We start from the raw sequence: 20,484 nt of genomic DNA on the forward strand, positions 1-20,484 counted from the left end.
TGAAATTCAGTGAAACAGAAAGTAGACGAGTGGTTCCCAGGTATTAGGTGGAGAGGGAAAAGGGGAGTTCTTGTTTAATGGGTATAGAGTTTCAGATTTGCAAGATGAAAAAGTTCTGGAAGTCTGTTTCGCAATATGAATATAGTTAAAACTATTGAACTGTACACTTAAAGGAGGTTAGATGGTAAATTTTGTTACGTTTGTTTTTGTTTTGTGTTTTGTGTTTTTTTTACCACACACACACACACACACACACACAATTTTTGTATGTATGTCTCTACAGCAAACACATTCCAGTACCCAGTTTGAAAAATTCTTCCAACCCACTTGCACCAATGCCATACCACGTCTTCACTCCCTTTACTGGTCATGTCCTCCCTTCTCTCCCTATGCAGCTTTTAGTGATGCAGGTGCAAACACCCTCCACTCCATATATGTTTATTGTCAACGCCTTTACTCGGGGCAAGAGCATTTGACAAGTTGGATTACTTCCTGGATCCTGACTTTCTATCTTTTGGTCTGGTAATTTCCTACTGTCTTGCCATCTCTTAGATGCCTTGTCTATGGCATTATGTTATGGGCACCATAACACGGGCAGAATTGTGTTATGGGCAGAATTGCGTCCTCCCCACTGCCCTGCCCCCTGCCAAATTCATATGTTGAAACCCTAACCTTCACCTCTAGTACCTGAGAATGTGGCTGTATTTAATCCCATATTTAAGTGATTACATTTATTAATTACTTTAAAGAAGCGATTAAGATAAATGAGTCATTAGGGTATGCTCTAACCCAACCTGACTGGTGTCCTTATAAGAAGAGGAAATTTGCACACAGAGAGACACCAGGGGCCTGCAAGCACACAGAGGAGAGACCATATGAGGACATAGAGTGAAGGCAGCCATTGGTAAGCCAAGGAGTAAATAGAGCTTCGGGAGAAACCAACTCTGCTGACATAGGCAGGCCTGGTCTGAGGATCGGGGCAGAGGGCAGGGGACGGAGGGGTTCCTGCAGGATCAGCCAAGAGGGTCCTTGGCTTTGCACAGGATAGAAATGAAACTCAGGCCAGGAGGAAGTGAGAGCAGAGTTTACTGAGTAGCGTAAGTGATACAGCATAGTAGGCAGAGTATCTGAGAGGCTCGTAAAGGGAGAAGTGAGTCTGCCTGTTGCTGGGGGTAAGTGGTCCAGGGTATGTGTTCTTTTAGGAATCTAGGTCTGATCAAAGGAGTGTCAGGTGGACAATAGCTGTTAGTCTATAAGTCACTGAAGATAGGGATTATGGGCGCCAGTGTCAACGGAAGTTTGTTCAAACCTAATGTCCTGAAGCTCGGGATCTGGTTCTTCTTAGATGTTATCGGGTATATGGGGGCCTAGGATGAAACTCAGAGAATGAATAACTTTCTTGCTTCCCCCCTTGGAGTGGGAACATAGCTTCCTTGGTTTACTCAGATGCAAGGTGAAATACAGAACAGAAGTAAATGGGGCCTGGCAGAGAAATAGCAGAGATGAAGCCTGTCTAAAATAGAGTCCATTCAGTTTCCCTAACTCTGCTGAGACCTGGATCCTGGACTTCTAGCCTCCAGACCCGTGAGAAAATAAATTACTGTTGTTTAAGCCACCCAGTCTGTGGTATTTTATTGCGGCAGCCCTAGCAAACTAATGCACTCCTCTAAGAACATTAAAAATAAATATTCCAGACTTTAGTGTTTCTTGTTTTCTGAGGTGGGTTGATATAAATATCTTAGCTCCACCATTACTAGAAAGAGAAACTCCAGTCATTATCCCATTTTCACACACTGCTTTCCCTTTCCTCATAGCCCTCATCATCATCTGGGGTGCTACCTATTTTGTAAATGTGTTACTGTTAAAAAGAAAACCACAGGCTCCAAATGGACCCATTATACCGGGGCTTAATACCTAAGCTAATTGTAGTTCCAACCACCCCCAGAAATGTAGTCTTAACAAGTCAATCAGGAGATTCCTGATCTAGCACAAATGAGCTAGTATGTCACATGGGCCCTCCCCAACCCCCAAAGGAAAATGAGTTAATCCCCCCAGTTAGACCCTGGGCCCTAGTCCCTAAGGTAAGGTGACCTTACCGGGACCCATCCTTTCTTTTCTTTTGCTAATAACTTCCTTGTCCCACCCTCCCTCCTATAAAAACCCATTTTATACAACTACCTAGTGTTCCCTTCCACTTGCCAGATGGGGATGCTACCCCATTCCGTGAATCAATAAAGCGAATTAGATCTTCAACTGTACTGGGTTGAATTTTTGTTGTGTAACATGATCTATTTAATTCCCCATGCATTAAGATCCAAAAAAGCAGGGACCATTCTGATAACTGCCATATGCTTAGAGCCTGTAACAATGTAGGACGGACGACACGCACTCAAGATACTTGGTGAAGGAATGAATTAATGAATGACAAGGGGTTTCCCCACGGAAGAGTTGGAAGGCCAAGTGGTCTCTCCAGAGGCCGCCTGGCCCCGCGCGCGGTGGGCCGGTTGGCGGCTGCCCCCGGGGTCTGGGCGCCCGCGCGCGCTCCGCCGCTCCAGCGCCGGGTTTTCGGATGCGCCGGCTTCCCGAGAGGGGGCGGGCACGGGGCGGCCCCTCGTGGGCGGAGTCGGCAGCTGGGCGTGCGGGCCGCCGGAAGGCGCGCGCGCTGGGCGGGGGGCTGCGCGGCCGCGTGGGGTGGCCGGACCCGGGGCGGGCCCGGCCGCGCGGGAGGCGACCTGAGGCGTGGGCGACGGCGGGGCGCGGCGGGAGGACGGAGGCCCCGGGCGACGCCGGGCTGCGGCCCACGAGGCGGGGCGGCGGGTGGAGCCGGCTGCCGCCGCCGCCGGGCCGGCGTCAGAGCGAGTGCCCGCGAGGTGTATCCTCGCGCGCGTCTGCGGGAAGCGGGGTCAGGACAGCCCTCCCACTGCGGCCCGCGGAGCCTCGCGCCCCGGAGCGCGGCCGAGGAAGGCCGCCTGGGAGGGCGGCGGTGAGATGCGGTGCGGCGGCCGGCCCTAGACAGGCTCCCCGGGGGGACCGGGAAAAGCCCCGCATCCGGGGCGGAGGCCGAGGTCCGCGGGCTCCCGAAGGAAGCCTGCGGGAACGCTGGGCGTGCTTTGGAGAATCGTCGGCGAGCGGGGCATGCGGTCTACGAAGGCGGGGGAAGAACAAAATCCGCTACCCCCCGGTCCTCTGAAGAGACACCCTGTGGCGCCGAAAGCCTCGGGAGCGAGCGCTCTCGCGGCCGCGTCCTTGGTCCCAGCAGCGTCCGGGGCCGAGCTGGTGAGTGGGAGGATGCGCGGGTGTGCAGCCTCCGTCCCGGGAAGGCACGGCCGGGAGCAGTGAGGAGCGGCAGCTTCCAAATGCTGCTTCGAAAGTTTCCCCACTTTGGTAACTAGACGTTTACTTTTATGTATTGCGGGGCAGGATATTTCCACATGCTCCTTCCTGCAGGATGCAGCTCCTTTCTCTGCAGCGGGCACAGCTTGGGGCCCGGCGGGGGGAGCCCGTAAGCTACCTACCCTTCCTTGCAAACTTCAAAAAGTTGGGCCAGCTCCCGTTAGACGGAGCTCGGTCTGTGCGCGGGGCCCCAGTAACGCTGGACCAGGTGGCTGTGGAGGCACCTGCTCAGATGCGGGGGGGCTTTGGATGAGATGATAGATTTGAGTTGTTTCCGGATTTCCCTGCTGCAAACACTTGTGCAGTAGTCCTGATAATACTCGAAGTGCTGTATTTCCTCCATCTGAACCCATCCCCCTCCCCCAGTTTTAACATTTCTGAAACCAGGAGGCATCTTCACAGGCCAAAAGGACTTGCCCGCTGCTGGGCATCTGCGTGGTTGGGGAATGTACCTGTTGCTGTTTGGTCAGGTGAAAATGCAGCTGTGTGATTATTCCATCACTTCTGACACTTGCAATGAACTTTAAATGTAGATCTCTAATTGTTTTTAAAAGTAGCTGGAAAAGATAATGCTGTGGTAAAGCAAAAATTGTATAGCAATATTTATTATCAAGGGTTTTCTGTATCCTTGACATTGTTTCAATTAATGTTACAGCCCTATAAAGTACAATTGTTATTCCCGTTTTATAGATGAAGAAACTGAAACTCCAGAGAGTTGAAGTGTCTTAGAGCTTTTAAGTACAAGTGTCAGGATTCTCACCTAAACTGTCTGAATTCAAAGCTTGCCTTCTTAACTCCACTAAGTCTGTATCCAGGCAGAAGATGGGTGCAGCTTACTGGGAGGGAAGTCAAGACAGGGTCTATGCTTGTTTTTATACCTTTTTGGCTATTTATGGATGTGTGTATGGAACTGGGAGACAGCCACATCCAAGAACACTGATTATACTTATTCCCACGTTGATGCCAAATCTTTATTTTCGGATCTTTTGCAGTTTAAAATATATTTCCTCAAGTTCTGGAGTTCTGGATGTGTGGTCAGTGCTTCTGGATCCCTTCTCTTCTGTCTTTTGCTCCTCTAGAAGACTATAGAGGCATGCACTCCAAACTGCTCAACTGGCTGCCTCCCAAGGAGGCACTCCTTAATTTAAGAGAGAAGTCAGTTTTTCACAGTTGTTCAGGTCACATCAGCCTCTAGGAACCCCCGGGTTCTGGTGCTGCAGGGACACACCAAAGTTCTGGGGGCGGGAGATTGTGGTCAGAGGAGACCGCATACCTGTGAAGCCTCTCAGCACAGATTCTGGCACTTTCGTCACCAGAAGTGGACACGCCCGGTTGGGTGGGCATCGTCATGCTACAGCAGCTCCTGATCACCCTGCCCACGGAGGCCAGCACCTGGGTGAAGTTGCGCCATCCAAAGAAGGCCAAGGAGGGGGCACCCCTGTGGGAGGATGTAACGAAGATGTTTGAAGGAGGAGGTGAGAGTAGACTGATGAAGGGAAAGCAGAATTCTCAATTCGTGTGTGAAAGGATAGGTACCCATTTCATTGAGGTGTCTCCTGGGGAGAAAATTGGAGGAAAGCAGGTCTCTGGGGTTCGTGCTTATGGCTTTTGGGACGAGGATAGCTATGAGGGCAGATGTTGGGCTCTCAGCTCCTTGTGCCATGTGCTCCATGCTGCCCCCATCTCCAGTTCCCGGATAAAGCACGAAACAGGAGGACAATACAGTGTTCCCCACCAGCGGCTCCCAGGTATTGTGATTGTCACAGACAGTGGGGTCAAAGGCTTCTACTCCTTAAAGCCCCCCCAAGGTTTTCCTTCATAAGTTTTGGGCATTTTGGCCCAAAGCCAGTGTTTTCCACAAGTAGTTCTGAGAGGAAGGAATGACCTACTTGGTGACTCTCGATTTCCAGGAGGTCAGGGGGAAACGTCCAAGATTATACATTATCTGGTAGTCTGGTTGGGACAGATCGATAGATGGACAGAGGAATTCGTGTGTCTCACATGATCTCTTAGGTCACACCTTTAACATTTCAAGTTCAGCCGGTATGTAAGCTAGCGGTGTGAGGCAGGGATTTTGCTAAAGCATCTTGACCGATGGAAAAATGAATAATGATCTCCAGTGCTTATTATTAATTGATGGAGACAGACACATACCCCGAGCAAAATAATAGAAGGTAGCCTAAGAAAGTGCTATGGTAAATTTCTTTGGGAAGCCAAAAGACTGGAAACATTCTTCTGATTATATTTATTGGAGAAATTTTCACAAAGCAGATAGCACTGAATTGGGCCTTGAAAGAGGTCTTCCATTTTTTTGTAGAAGATTTGGGAAAAGGATACAGAAATGAGTGCCTCGAAGAGTGGTTCAGAGAATGGGGACCAGTCGAGTCTGAGGGCTAAGAATGTGGTCAGTGTATGTGTACAATGGATAAAGGATGGTGGCTAGCGAAAACTAACACTTGGGGAAATGTGTTTTAGGCGAGTTGTAGAGGGCCTGATGTCCATGGGAAAGGTTTGGATTTTCTTTCTTAACCAGAAACATTTGAACAGAGGAGTGGCCTGGTCTGAGCTTTTGGACCAGTGTTGCCCTTTGGGAAGTATTAATGCTCAAAGCAGTGCACTGCAGACCCTGCTTATTAAGGAGGCCCCCCACTCTGCTCTGAGTTGCTCTAAATGTCCCTCTCTGTGAATGTTTTGAGAGAGGAGCCTGTTCAGCAGGTCTGCAGGCAGTTTTTCTATTTGGGGGATTTGGGGAGATATAAACCTCATGGCTCTTTTCCTTCTTTAGCTCTGCTCTCTCGGGATGCTGAGGAGACCCAGGGAGAAAGTTTGAAGGCTGAAGTCACCTCTGGGCCTCCAGCAGCAGAATCCCAGGTGGGTTGGGTTTTCCTTTCATTTTCTTGGACCTGCTGCTTGGTTTTCAAGGCTGTAACTCGCCTTTTTTTTTTTTTTTTTTTTTTTTCTTTTTTGGAGTGTGAGGAGTTTGGAGGTGTTTGTTAGTGTGGGGCTAACAGATTCAACATAGGGAACTCTGTGCAAGTTGCTCTTGTACAGAAAACTGGGCTGCAGTGGTGGCGATTTCCTACTCATGGTGGCTTCCCTCCTTGTAACTCTTGTTTGTGGCCAACATCTTGATTTAACATTGTGCTAATTTCTGTAGAGAGAGAGAAATGAATGCTAGAATTCCAGCCCCTAAAAACAAATAGATGCCACTTGGGGTCTCAGATACACATCAACTTTCTTTTTTGAGTATTTTTACTCAAAAACAAACTTCGTAAAGTGACAAGAACCTTCTGACATTCTTAGGCGATGTACCCATTTCGCTGGTGGACTTCATGTGGTGACCCTTAGTATAGTATTAGGAGTAGAGATCAAACCAAAGGAGAAGTGATTGGGGAAGAAATGGTGTGGCCACATAGCACACACACGTTAGACAAATGGACAGTTATTACAGGGTGTCCTCACTGTCGACTGGAAGCATAGGGAAGACAGGAGAAAAATTGTAGAATGACTGAGAAAGGAAGACTATTCAAAATGAAATATTATCCGACGGCAGGAGAGTTTTAAGTGAAAGGACTTGGGTTCTGTAATTAGATGTTACAGGATCTGAAATTATCTCTAAGTATTTACTTGCTTGGTAATGGGGCAATTTTTTTCAGCTGTTTACAATCCCAGTTTCCTCCGCTGATTCAGATGCTAATATTTTTCTAGGATTGAATGCATTTCAAAGTTATTTACGGTAATAAGGAAGAAGCAATAAGAATAAGGAGTAATAGTCTATTTAAAGAGTTCTCTCTATATTCCACTTATCTGGAATTCCTCATTTCTTTTTTTTTTTTTTTTTCAACGTTTATTTATTTTTGGGACAGAGAGAGACAGAGCATGAACGGGGGAGGGGCAGAGAGAGAGGGAGACACAGAATCAGAAACAGGCTCCAGGCTCTGAGCCATCAGCCCAGAGCCTGACGCGGGGCTCGAACTCACGGACCGCGAGATCGTGACCTGGCTGAAGTCGGACACTTAACCGACTGCGCCACCCAGGCGCCCCCTCATTTCTTGACATGTATCAAAAACTGATGGTATTCTTAGTGCTGGGAAAAGAATTAATTTCTTTTTTTAATTTTTAATGTTTATTTTTGAGAGAGAGAGTGTGTGAGCGGGAGAGGGGCAGAGAGAGAGGGAGACACAGAATCGAAAGCAGGCTCCAGGCTCAGAGCTGTCAGCACAGAGCCCGACATGAGGCTCAAACCAATGAACTGTGAGGTCATGTCCTGAACCGAAGACGGATGCTTAACCAACTGAGCCACCCAGGCACCCCTGTATAGTTTTTTTTTTTTTTTTTAAGTTTTTTTATTTATCTTGAGAGAGAGAGAGAGCAAGCAAGCGAGCCTGAGTGGGGGAGGGGCAGAGAGAGAGTCCCAAGCAGGCTCTGTGCTGTCAGCATAGAACCCGATGTGGGATTCAATCCAAGAACCGTGAGGTAATGACATGAGCTCAGATCAAGAGCCAGACACTCAACCAGCTGAGCCACCTGGGCACCCCGAAAATGTGTAGTTCTATTTTGACATGTGTATATACCATGTAACCAAAATATACACCATTTCCACCATCTCGGAAAGTTCCCTCCAGCTCCTTTCCAATCAGAACTTTGCTTTGCTCCCAGTAGAGGGTACATGGCTTCTCTTTCTTTTTTCTTTTCTTTTCTTTTCTTTTCTTTTCTTTTCTTTTCTTTTCTTCTCTTCTCTTCTCTTCTCTTCTCTTCTCTTCTCTTCTCTTCTCTTCCCTTTTCTTTCTTTCTTCCTTCCTTCCTTCCTTTCTTTCTTTCTTTCTTTCTTTCTTTTAATGTTTATTTACTTTTGAGAGAGAGAGAGCGAGAGAGAACACACACGAGCAAGCCGGGGAGGGGCAGAGAGAGAGGGAGACACAGAATCCGAACCCAGGAACCATGAAATCATGACCTGGGCTGAAGTCAGATGCTTGTCCGACTGAACCACCCAGGCGCTTCTCTTTGTTATTTCTTATAAGTGCATGGGAATCTATAATGACCTCAAAATAAAAAGTTTAAAACAGAATGTATATTCTGCAGTTGATAGGTATAGTGTTCTATAAATGTCCATTAAGTTGACAGATAGATGGTTCAAATCTGTATCCTTGATGCATTATTGTCCACTTGTATCAGTTACTGAGAAAGGAATGTTGAAATCTGTTGTGGTTTTGTCTATATCTTCCGTCAGTTCTGTCAGTTCTGCTCTATTTCGAGTTCTGTTATGAGATACATTAACAAGTAGTATTGTTGTCTTCTTGATGAACTGACACTTTATCATCATGAGATGTCTCTTCTTTATGGCAAGTAATATTCCTTCTCCTAAGCCCACTTTTGTCTGATTTATTATAGTTCCTCCACTGTTGTTTTAGTTATTATTTGTATGGTATAGCTTTTTCAGTTCTTTTACTTTTGACCTATCTGTATCTTTATACTTAAATTATGGCCTTAGATATAGCTGTGTCTTGCTTGTTTAGTGCATTTACAGTTACCATAATCATCAATACAGTGGGATTTAAATGTATATTCTTACTCTTTGTTGTTCACCCATTTTTGTTTCTTTGTTCCTCTTCTGCTTCCTCTTGGATTGCATAGTGTTTTAGTATGCTACTTTATGCCCTCTGATGACTTTTTAGCTATACTTGTTTTATTTGCTTGTGGTGGTTGCTCTGAACGTTATAATATGTGTTTTTAACATATCACAGTTGAATTAATATTATACTGTTTCACATATGGCATGGAAGCCCCGTGTTTCCATTTATTCTTCCCCATTGTTTGTATATTGTCATCATATATTTCACTTTACACATTAAAACCCCACAGTACATTGTTCCTATTTTTGTTTTTTAAAAGTTCACTTATTTTGTGAGAGAAGGCAAGCATGAGCAGAGGAGGGGCAGAGAGAGGGAGGGAGGGAGAGAGAGAGAGAAAGGAAGAAAGAAAGAGAGAGAGAGAGAGAGAGAGAGAGAGAGAATGAATATCCCAGGCAGGCTCCACACTCAGTGAGGAGCCTAACTTAGGGCTCGAACTCATAAACCGAGAGATCCTGACCTGAAATCAAGAGTCAGATGCTTAACCAACTGAGCCACCCAGGTGCCCCTGTTCTTATTTTTGTTTTTAGCAGTAAATAGTTTTTAAGAAATTAAGAAAAGGAAAAAAAAAAGTTCTTTTCATAACCATCCACATAATTACCAATTTGCAGTCTTCATTCCTTCTTTTAATTCCAAGTTTCTGCCTGGCATCATTTCCCTTCAACCAGAAGAAAGTCGTTCAACGTTTCTTGTAGTGTGGGCGTTCTGACGAATTCTCACAGCTTTTGCTGATCTAAAGATGTCTTTCTGTTGTCTTCTATTTGAGGATCTTTTACTGGATAGAGAGCTCTAGGGTGACTTTTTTCTTTTAAGCACTTTACAAGTGTTCCATGATCTTTTAGCTTGTATCGTTTGGAATGAGAAGTCAGCTGTTACTATTATTTCCCTATAGGTGACCTGCCTTTCTGTTTGTTTTATACCAACTTGTGTTTTTTTTTTGTTCCTCCTTTCCTACCTTCTTTTGGCTACCTTCGTGATCTTTTATCATTGCTCTTCAGCAGTTTTACTGTGATGTATGTAGGGCTGGTTTTCTTTGAATTTATTATTTTGGGGGTTTGCTGAGCTTAGATCTGTGGCTTGATTTTTTTCCATCGAATTTGGAAAATTTTCAGCCTTTATTTCTCCAAATATTTTTTCTGCCCATTCTTTTATCTTCTTCTGAGATTCTAATTATATATATTATTAAACCACTTGGTATTATCCCAGGTTTGGTTTTTTTCCCTTTTGGTGCTTCAATTTGAATAATATCTATTGACCTATCTTAAGTTTCATGGATCTTGTCTTCATCGGGCCATTCAGGCCATTCTGCTGCCATTAAGTCCATTTAATGGATTTTTCTGATACTGTATTTTTCATTTGTAGAATTTTCATTTAGTTCTTCAGCATTTCTCTCACTCTCTCCTCTTAGTTACCCCCATGCTTTCACTTATTCATATTTTATTGTAAATTTTTTAACATATTTTAATAATTTCTTTAAACTTCTTGTCTGCTAATTCCAAAGACTTAGTCACCTGTGGGCTTGCTTCTATTGATTTTTCTTTTCTTTTTTTTTTTTTAATTTTTTTAATGTTTATTTATTCTTGAGAGAGAGACAGAGTGTGAGGGGGGAGGGGGCAGAGAGAGAAGGAAACACAGATCCGAAGGAGGCTCCAGGCTCTGAGCTGTCAGCACAGAGCCTGACGCGGAGCTCAAACTCACAAACCATGAGATCATGACCTGAGCTGAAGTCGGACGCTTAACCGACTGAGCCACCCAGGTGCCCTTTTATTTTCTTAATTATAGGTCACAGTTTCCTCCTTCTTCACATGTGTAACAGTTTTTTCTAGTAGTTGAGATACTGGGTATTGAAGAACAGTGGGGAGGGATGCTTGGGTGGCTCAGTCAGTTAGGTGTGGGAGGGACACTTAATTTCAGCTCAGGTCATGATCTCACAGTTCATGAGGTTGAGTCCCACATCAGGCTCTGTGCTGACAGTGCACACAAAGCCTGCTTTGGATTCTCTCTCTCCTCTCTCTGCCCCACCCCTGTTCATACACACACGCACTCTCTCTCAATGTAAACTTAAAAAAAAATAGTGGGGGATGAACTATATATGTGCGCACATCCATATATACACACATATATATGTATACATACACGTGTGTGTGTGTATACACATATGTGTGTCGTTTGTTTATTTACAAAAGACTAAGTCCTTTCCTCTGTCTGGTGGTTAAAGTGAGGGACTGATTATTCATATTCTCCCTAGAGCCGTGGCTGAGCTCTGGCTGAGACACAGCTTTTATTTGATTGAGTTCACTTCTGACTAACCCAACTACAAACACCCGTGCCACCACTGCTGGGGGGCTGATCTTTATTATCTCTTCAAGTATTTGAGCTAGGATGGGGTTAGACTACAGTTCCGGTTTTGTTCATCTTTGCATTGAACTCCAGTTCAATGAGCCCAGGATTTAAGCTCAGTAGCAATACATTGGCTTTGTGACAATAATTGCTGAAAGCCTCTCTGTCTCTCCCTCTGGCCCCTCTGTCCTCCTCTCCTCCTGTTCCCTTCACCAACCTGCCACCAGTGATGCTGTTCACTCTCCTGTTCCTCAGATAAGCCAAGGATGCTCTCACTTTAGGTCCTTTGTACCTGCCTGGAATGCTCTTCCCTCAGATTTCCACATAGGTCTCCCTCACTGAATTCATGTCTGTGGTCAAATCTCACCCTTTTAGAGAGGCCTTCCCCAACCACCTTGCATAAAAGGTCCTCCTCTACCTTCATGTGGTTCTCCCTGTTTCCTCCTTATCCTGCTTAATTTTTTTCCAAGGCCCGTATGACCTTCTGTTTTTCTATGTATTTATGGTAATCTCCGGAGGATCTTCAAACACATCCAGAGGAGGCTGCCAGTAAAACTAGTTTAAAATCTCTCAGAACTTAGAATACTGTCAGAGCTCCTTGGACCTTGATGGAGGTGGTCTTTGTCTGAAAAGGAATATATTTGATATTCTAGGAACTGCTGACTTTCAAGGACATATCTGTGGACTTTACCCAGGAGGAGTGGGGACAACTGCCCCTTGCTCACCGGAATCTATACCGGGAGGTGATGCTGGAGAACTACGGGAACCTGCTGTCAGTGGGTAAGGATGGGCGGAACATTCACCCAGAAAACCTGTCTGTTACAGGAAAGTCATTAATTCCAAATTATCAAATGTTGTGGATTCCTTCGAGCTTGGCCTTGAGTTCTGTATTAGAGATGTCTCATTCCTTGGGGGAACCGCTTTACTTGTTAGAGCGAGAATAGAAAGACATTCTGTGGTGTCCCTTTCCATCTTCAGAGACCCTGACTGCCAGAGGACTAGAAAGAATTCTGGGGATGTTCTTAGAACTCAGTGTAAACATTCATACTCTGGTTTTTGTTTGTTTGTTTGGTTTTTGTTTTTGTTTTTTTTACTTTATAAGCAGGATATCAACTTTCTAAACCTAGTGTGATATCCCAGTTGGAGAAAGGACAAGAGCCATGGATGACAGAGAAAGAAGGCCCAGGAGATCCCAGTTCAGGTGAGACCAAGTCAGATAGTACCTTTTAATATGTAGGCCAGAGTCCCCGAAGTCTCCCCAGGCTGTGGGGAAGGCTGAAGGCAGTGGACAGGGCATGCACTAAACCTGACGTCACCCCTCCCTCCATCATCCCTTTCCTTCACCTCACCTTGCAAAGTCTCTCTGGAGTTGGAGGGCAGGGAGTCTTGTCTTAATTTAGGTTGAACTTGACTTTTCCTCTTTTCTTCAGTATCCTGAACTCTGCAAATCGAAAGTGCCTTTCTCTGAGCAGTCATATGTACATGGTCTCTCTTCACGGAAAACACATCTCTTTTCAGGGCTCACTGCATTCGATAGATCTTTAATTTTCTCTCTTACATTCTGTTTCCACTTTCCACCAATTTTCATTTTACAATTTCAGCTTTGATTCTCACTCTCTTTTTAACTTATTTATCTACCTTTTGTATTTTTTGTAACAACTGTATGAAAATTCTTGCAAGAGAAATTGCCACAGGACAATTAAGTGGTCTTTAACCATCTCCTTAAACTTTGCTTTATTATGAAATATTTTAGGTGTTCAGAAAGGCATAGAGAACATTATAACAAATTTCTATGTAGCTTCCACCTAGGTTAAGAAAAAAGATTTGAAGTCCTGCTATTCCCCTTTTACCTTTTAAAATAACCAATTTTTCGGGGACGACTAGGTGACTCGGTCAGTTGAGCATCCAACTTCGGCTCAGGTCATGATCTCGCAGTTCATGAGTTCGAGCTCCATGTTGGGCTCTGTGCTGACAGCTCAGAAGCTGGAACCTACTTCGGATTCTGTTTATCCCTGTCTCTATTTCTTCCCTGCTCGTGCTCTGTCTCTCTCTCTCTCAAAAATAAATAAAGATTGGGGCGCCTGGGTGGCTCAGTCGGTTAAGCGTCCAACTTCAGCTCAGGTCACGATCTCGTGGTCTGTGAGTTCGAGCCCCGCGTCGGGCTCTGGGCTGATGGCTCAGAGCCTGGAACCTGCTTCCGATTCTGTGTCTCCGTTTCTCTCTGCCCCTCCCCCGTTCATGCTCTGTCTCTCTCTGTCTCAAAAATAAATAAAACGTTAAAAAAAAATTTTTTTTAAATAAAGATTAAAAAAATGTTTTTTTAAATAACCAACTTTTCAGAGTTTAAATATTGTCATTCTCCTATATGTCTTCATACTTTCACTGCGTGTGTATATCCTGGAACAATATTTGGTATTATTTTGCATGGGTTTTTTTTTTTTTAAGTTTATTTATTTATTTTTGAGAGAGAGAGAGCACAAGCAGGGGAGGGGCAAAGAGAGAGAGGGAGGCACAGAATCTGAAGCAGGCTCCAGGCTCTGAGCTGTCAGCACAGAGTCTAGTGTGGGGCTCGAACCCATGAACTGTGAGATCATGACCTGAGCTGAAGTCAGATGCCCAACCGACTGAGCCACCCAGGTGCCCCTTCATGTTTTTATTCTTTAAATAAATGGTGTATATACTTCTACTTGCTTTTCTCAGTCAACACAATTGATATTTATCCATCTTCTTCTAGTTATTTCTGTTGAACTAATAAATAAATTAATTTATTTATCTATTTTCCTGTTAATAGACATATTGTTTCTAAATTTGGGGGTTACCAAGATGCAGTAAGTCTTCCTGTACGTGTCTTCTTGTGTACACGTGCAAGTATTTCTCTGCAATGTGGAAGCAAAACTGTTGGGTCATGGAGTATATGCACCTTCGTTTTGTTTGATATTACCAGCTTGCTCTTCAAAGCAGTTGCACCAATATGTACCTCCCCTTGGCAAGCCTTAAGACTTTCCAGAGTGCAGCATCTTTGGCAACACTTGGCTTTGTCAAACTTTAAAATTATTGTAAATTTGTGGGTGAATATGGTATCTTACCGTTTCTTTCATTTTCCTCATCATTAGCAAGAGGAGCATACTTTTCATGTCTATTGGCCATCTAGATTTCTCTTAACGTAAATTACTTTGCCAGTTCTGTTTTTTTTTTTTCTTGATCTATAGAAAGGATGTATATATCATCTTACATTTTTAAGTTTGGCTTTTCATATTTAGAGTTAATTCACCTAGAATTATTTTATGTGTAGTGTGAGTGCCTTTTCCACATGGATAATCAGTCCAGGAACCATGTATTTAATAGTTAATACCACTCTGTTACCTATCAAGTTTCCTTATATACTTGTGTCTGTTCTGGGCACTGTATTCTGTTCCATTTTTCTCTTCTAGCCCTACTGTAATGCCAAGCTGTTGTAATCACTGTATTTCATAGTGAAACTCACATGTGGTCAAGGTAGTTCTCCCACTTTGTTCTTCAAAATTGTCCTCATTATTAGCCCCTTGCTCTTCCATGCAAATTATATAATGAATGCATGAAATTTCACACACACCCACACACATGCAAATACTTTGGTGGTGTTTTGATTGGAAGAGAATTGAATTTATAGATCAACTTTGGGGAGAATTAATATTATGATATTGAGTGTTACTAGCTAGAAACAGGGTATATTGCTGCATTCATTAGTATTTCCTAACTTTTTTTTTTTAATAAAGTTTCAGAATTTTCCGTATAAAGGTCTTGTCCCTATTGCATCTCTTTTTTTAGATTCATCTTGAAGACCTTTTATTTTGCTATTTTGATGGTATATATTTTTAAATTATGTTTTCTGTTTGCTGCTGGTGTGTAATAATAGAACAGTTGGATTTGTATATTGATCCTATAGCTAGCCACCTTGTTTCATTCCATTATTAATTCCAATAATTTGTTTATATATTCTCTTGGGTTTTCTCTTTTTCAGCTTATAATAAAAATAAGAGCTACCATGAATTTCATTTAGATTTTCCAGTCACTTTAAATAATAAGAACAGTTTGATTTTACTAAAACATTTTAGTTTACTGCAATAACAAAAACTCACAACTTCATTCAAAGTTAAATCTTCTTGGAGCGCCTGGCTGGTTCAGTTGGTTATCCGTTGGACTTTTGGATTTCCGCTCAGTTCATGATCTCATAGTTTGTGAGATTGAGCCCTGTCCACGCAGAGTCCGCTTGGGATTCTCTCTCCGTCTCTCTCTCTGACACTCCCCCATCATGCATGTGTTTTCTCTCTCAAAATAAATCAACATTTTGGGGCACCTGGGTGGCTCACTCGGTTAAGCGTCTAACTTTGGCTCAGGTCATGATCTCACAGTTCATGAGTTTGAGCCCCGCATCAGACTCTGTGCTGTCAGCTCAGAGCCTGGAGCCTGCTTCAGATTCTGTGTCTCCCTCTCTCTCTCTTCCCCTCCCTGGCTTGTACTCTGTCTCTCTCTCAAGAATAAATAAAAGTTAAAAAAATTTTTTAAAGAAATAAACATTTTTTTTAAATGTTAAAAATCTCTTCGTCTGTAGTTTGGTCCTTCTTCAGGCCTGGATATTGAATTGGGAAAGGGGACATGATATAGAAGGCTTCTTCTCTCTTGCTCTGTCTTCTTTTCTTCCACCTCCCATTTTCAGGACCAGAATCAGAAGCGTACACAACATAGACTTTATTATTGCCTTTACTCTATTAAGAATTTGGAAGTACTATTGATCCTTTTGTGTTGACCGAAAAATCTTACAAAAAGTTACACTTTTCAAGAATAAAGATGTATCAGTTGAAATATTAGTAATGGGTACAACAGATTATCAAAAAACCCAGTCAAAACTGTAGAGATTAAAAGATATTTTCAGAGAACATAGCCATAATAGTAATATAGCAGTTTGGGTTTCTTACAAGTCTCCTTTGTATAAATAACATTTCTAGGGACAGATTAATAACCACAGGAAATAGAACAAAGCAAATATTAATACAAGTTTTGATAAAAGACAGCTTAATGTTTTCATGAAAGTTCCTAGTCAGACCTTAGTTTTTGAATGAGCATCTCCTGCTGGTGTGGGGAGAGGGACATCTTTTTATCTTTCTGAGATCGTTTTCTAAAAGTAGTTGTCAAGAAAAGATATTCTTAAGACATAGCTCTGAAATTTCATTATTTAATATTAGAGCATGTCTGAAGTGCTCAAATTTTACTCTCTGTATAAAATCACACATTTACCTTATTTACTGTTTCTTAACTTCCCATTATCTCCCCATGTTGCATAACCATTTTTAAATGTGCAATTGACCTTGAACATTACTGGTTTGAACTGCATGCGTCCACCTGTTATATGTGGATTTTTTTTAATGTTTATTTTAGAAAGGGAGGGGGTGAGTGGGGGAGGGGCAGAGAGCAAGGGAGACAGAAAATCCAAAGCAGGCTCCATGCTGTCAGGGCAGAGCCTGATGTGGGGCTCAAACCCATCAATCATGAGATCATGACCTGAGCCAAAGTTGGACGCTCAACAGACTGAGCCACTTAGGCACCCCTGGAATTTTTCTTTTTAATGAAATGATTTGTCAACTTTTTTTAATGTTTATTTATTTTGAGAGAGAGAGAATACAAGCGGGGACGGGGGTGTGTGTGGGGACAGAGGGAGAGAGAGACTCCCAAGCAGGCTCCATGCTGTTAGTGCAGAGCCCGACACAGGACTCGATCTCTTGAACTGTGAGATCATGATATGAGCCAAAATCGAGAGTCAGACATTTAACCAACTGAGCTACGCAGGCACCCCTATATGTGGATTTTTTACAGTGCATTTTCTTTTCTCTTTATTGTAAGAATCTAGTATATGATACACATAACATAAAGAGTAAGTGTTAATTGATTTACTGGTGAGGGTTCTAGTCAACAGTAGGCTATTAGTAGTTAAGTTTCGGTGGGAATCAGAAGTTATACATGGATTTTTTTTACTGTGTTGAGGTTGATATCCCAACCCCCATGTTGTTCAAGGGTCAAATGTAATCAAAGTCTCATGTGTTTTATATGTGTAGTTCTCTAAATCTCTATTCCATATCCACTATAGTAATTGATTTTTTGAAGCATAATGAATGTGAGTTATGTGCATTTTTTCCATTTCTTTCAGACTTGAAGAATAAAACAGAAACCAGTACATCAGCTTCAAAGAATGAGATTTTACAGGAACACTTATATCATGGCATTATGATGGAAGGGTTCCTGAGAGATGATGTCATTTATTCCACATTGAGAAAAGTCTCTAAATATGATGGCGAGTTAGAAGAGCACCAGGAATCCCATGGAAGAGATATAAGACACGCCATCCTGACCCACAAGAAGAGTGACCAAGAAACTAACAAATTCAGGGAAAATATTGTCAGTTCAAATGTTACGATAGAACAGAGGCACCGTAAATGTGATACACCTAGAAAGAGGAATAAATACAAATTAGACTTGATAAATCATCCGAGTTACGTAAGAACAAAAACCTATGAATGTAATATATGTGAAAAAAACTTCAAACAACCCATTCATCTTACTGAACACATGAGAATTCATACTGGTGAAAAACCTTTCAGATGTAAGGAATGTGGAAGAGCGTTTAGCCAAAGTGCATCCCTTACTACACACCAGAGGATCCATACTGGCGAGAAACCCTTTGAATGTGAAGAATGCGGCAAAGCCTTTAGGCATCGCTCATCTCTTAATCAGCATCATAGAACTCACACTGGAGAGAAACCCTATGTATGTGATAAATGTCAGAAAGCTTTCAGCCAGAACATTAGCTTGATCCAGCATTTGAGAACTCATTCTGGAGAGAAACCCTTTACGTGCAATGAATGTGGGAAAACCTTCCGACAGATTAGACACCTTAGTGAACATATAAGAATTCACACTGGGGAGAAGCCCTATGCATGCACTGCGTGTTGTAAAACCTTTAGTCATAGAGCGTATCTAACGCATCACCAGAGAATCCATACTGGGGAGAGACCCTACAAATGTAAGGAATGTGGGAAAGCCTTTAGACAGAGGATACACCTTAGCAACCATAAAACTGTTCATACAGGAGTGAAAGCATATGAATGCAACCGCTGTGGAAAAGCCTACAGGCATGATTCATCCTTTAAGAAACATCAGAGACACCATACTGGAGAAAAGCCTTATGAATGTAATGAATGTGGAAAAGCCTTCAGCTATAATTCATCACTTAGTCGACATCATGAAATACACAGGAGGAATGCCTTTCGAAATAATGTGTAAAAATAGATTATTGAACATGAGAACAAAAGCTAACTCTAAATCAGTGCTTTTAAATTCCAGGATTCCAAATTTGAGGAATTGATATAATGATACCAGCCTTTAATATTGCCTGTTGTGTAAATAGTACATTGATAACTATTATCTACTAACACCTCCATACAAAGTACTTAAGAATAAAGGATTAAATTAAATTCAGGATTGTGATGCACACATAATTGTTACCTGATTTCATGGAGGGTGAATTATTCTCCATGGGCATTCTCTGATTTATAGACTAACATTTGGGAAGTACTGTTGAAAAAAATCACCCCTGTTTTTTAAGTAACTTACTTTTTTTAAATGAGGAGACTTACAAATCTGATAAAATTCAAATGGCATAGACAGTTGTATAAGTGAAAATCCTTTTCCTACATCCACCACCAAATTCTACCTTAGAGGCAACCATTTTTATAACTTTTTATGCACCGTTCAAGAGATCTTTTTTATTTGTATCCAAGAGAATATGCAGAGTTCTTTTTAAGCATAAATGGCAGCTTCCTATGTAAACACATCTGCACATTACTTTTATTACTTAACCATATATCATGGAGGTCATCCCATATTAGTAGATAAAGTGCCTACTCATTCTTTTTTATAACTGCATGGTATTCTGTGGTTTGAATGTACTTTAATTTATTTAGCCAGTTCACTATGATGGACTTTTGGATTTCTAATCTTTTGTTGCAATGAATAGTCTTAGACATTTTTCTTTCTTACACATGTGTTTGTGTAGGGTAAATTCCAAGAACTGGAGTCTCTATACCAGAGGGTATGTGCACTTGTATGATGGATAGTGCCAAACTGGCCTTCATAGAGGTTGGGCCAATTTACTTTCCCACCAGCAAGAGGACTAGGAGCCACCTGATGCTGAAGCATGTCCTGGACCCACAGCCCCGTTAGTCATCAAAGAAGTATCCATTTGTCTCAATAACTAGTGTGGAAGTACCAGCTGAGCTGCATCCCCAGAAGGAGCGCTGCTTGCCATTCCTGGAGCCAGAGAGGAGTCTGCATCTTACTGAATAGCCAAGCCTACCAAAATCTCAGCTGGAAAAGGAGAAGCCCTCTTTCCACCAACTGCTCCAGTCCTTGACCTCTAGGCTGGAGCTGCCTGATCAATGAGAGTCCTTTTAAAGAGACCAATCCACCTATCTTAGCAAGTCAAATCTTGGCTGCAACCCCTCTGATGGAATGGAGGAACACTGATAATTGAGTCGGGAGACTTAAGATGGCAGGGTGTACTATGGATGATCAACCACAGCATTTTACCGGATGGTTAAGTTAGCAAGTTATAGTTAATACATGGAGGAAGAGAGAAAAGAGGTAGGGCATGACTGTCTAATAAGCATTGATTAATGAAAGTATTAATTAACATTGCTTATGTTGTGAAAGCTGAGCACCATGACTGGGGCCACATGGTTTTGTACATGCTCATTTTTCAATCTGGTAAATGTTTATTAAAGTTTTAGTAATTCTGTGAAATGTTAATCGATTTACCCTCACCTCCATCCACTAAGGTTATAAACCAAAGCCTGGCACTTAGATTTTCCATTATAGCTATTGCTACTTTATAGTTCCATGTGCCATTTTCCTCCTTCCTATATGGGCTCTGTCTAAACACAGTAGATTAGTTGAGACTCTTTGGTCAAATAAATCAGTTGGGTCTTTTTAAGCCTCAATGTGGGGGTGTTATTAGAGGGATATTGGGGTATCCTGTAATTCATGGGTTGCAATACATTCAAACAGCAGACTGGGCTTAGGACCTGAAGCA

The 20,484-nt window shown here is 42.6% G+C and overlaps 1 protein-coding gene across 5 annotated transcripts; it reads left to right on the forward strand.

Annotated features, from left to right (window-relative positions):
• Positions 1–2,737: 2,737 nt before the first annotated feature.
• Positions 2,738–20,183, forward strand: ZFP69 (ZFP69 zinc finger protein). Of its 5 annotated transcripts, none has more exons than XM_045476823.1 (6): positions 2,738–3,276; positions 4,386–4,868; positions 6,179–6,264; positions 12,017–12,143; positions 12,466–12,564; positions 17,545–20,183. In XM_045476823.1, the coding sequence occupies exons 2-6, from the start codon at positions 4,742–4,744 to the stop codon at positions 18,675–18,677; spliced, it is 1,572 nt and encodes a 523-aa protein (XP_045332779.1). In that variant the 5' UTR covers positions 2,738–3,276; positions 4,386–4,741; the 3' UTR covers positions 18,678–20,183. The 5 variants fall into 5 exon arrangements, with proteins under 5 accessions (XP_045332779.1, XP_045332781.1, XP_045332780.1 ...); XM_045476825.1 differs by having other exon boundaries at positions 4,710–4,868; XM_045476824.1 differs by having other exon boundaries at positions 3,276–3,384.
• The last annotated feature ends 301 nt before the right edge of the window (positions 20,184–20,484 follow it).

This window comes from Leopardus geoffroyi, chromosome C1 (assembly GCF_018350155.1).
Source record: "Leopardus geoffroyi isolate Oge1 chromosome C1, O.geoffroyi_Oge1_pat1.0, whole genome shotgun sequence".
NCBI classification, from domain to species: Eukaryota; Metazoa; Chordata; class Mammalia; order Carnivora; family Felidae; genus Leopardus; species Leopardus geoffroyi.

Excerpts from the sequence above, each read along its gene's own strand:
- ZFP69 (XM_045476820.1), top strand. The coding sequence starts at position 3,357 with ATGCTGCTTCGAAAGTTTCCCCACTTTG. Across the intron at positions 4,869-6,178 it reads GAAGATGTTTGAAGGAGGAG|CTCTGCTCTCTCGGGATGCT; the intron begins GTGAGAGTAGAC and ends TTCCTTCTTTAG. Across the intron at positions 6,265-12,016 it reads CTCCAGCAGCAGAATCCCAG|GAACTGCTGACTTTCAAGGA; the intron begins GTGGGTTGGGTT and ends TTGATATTCTAG.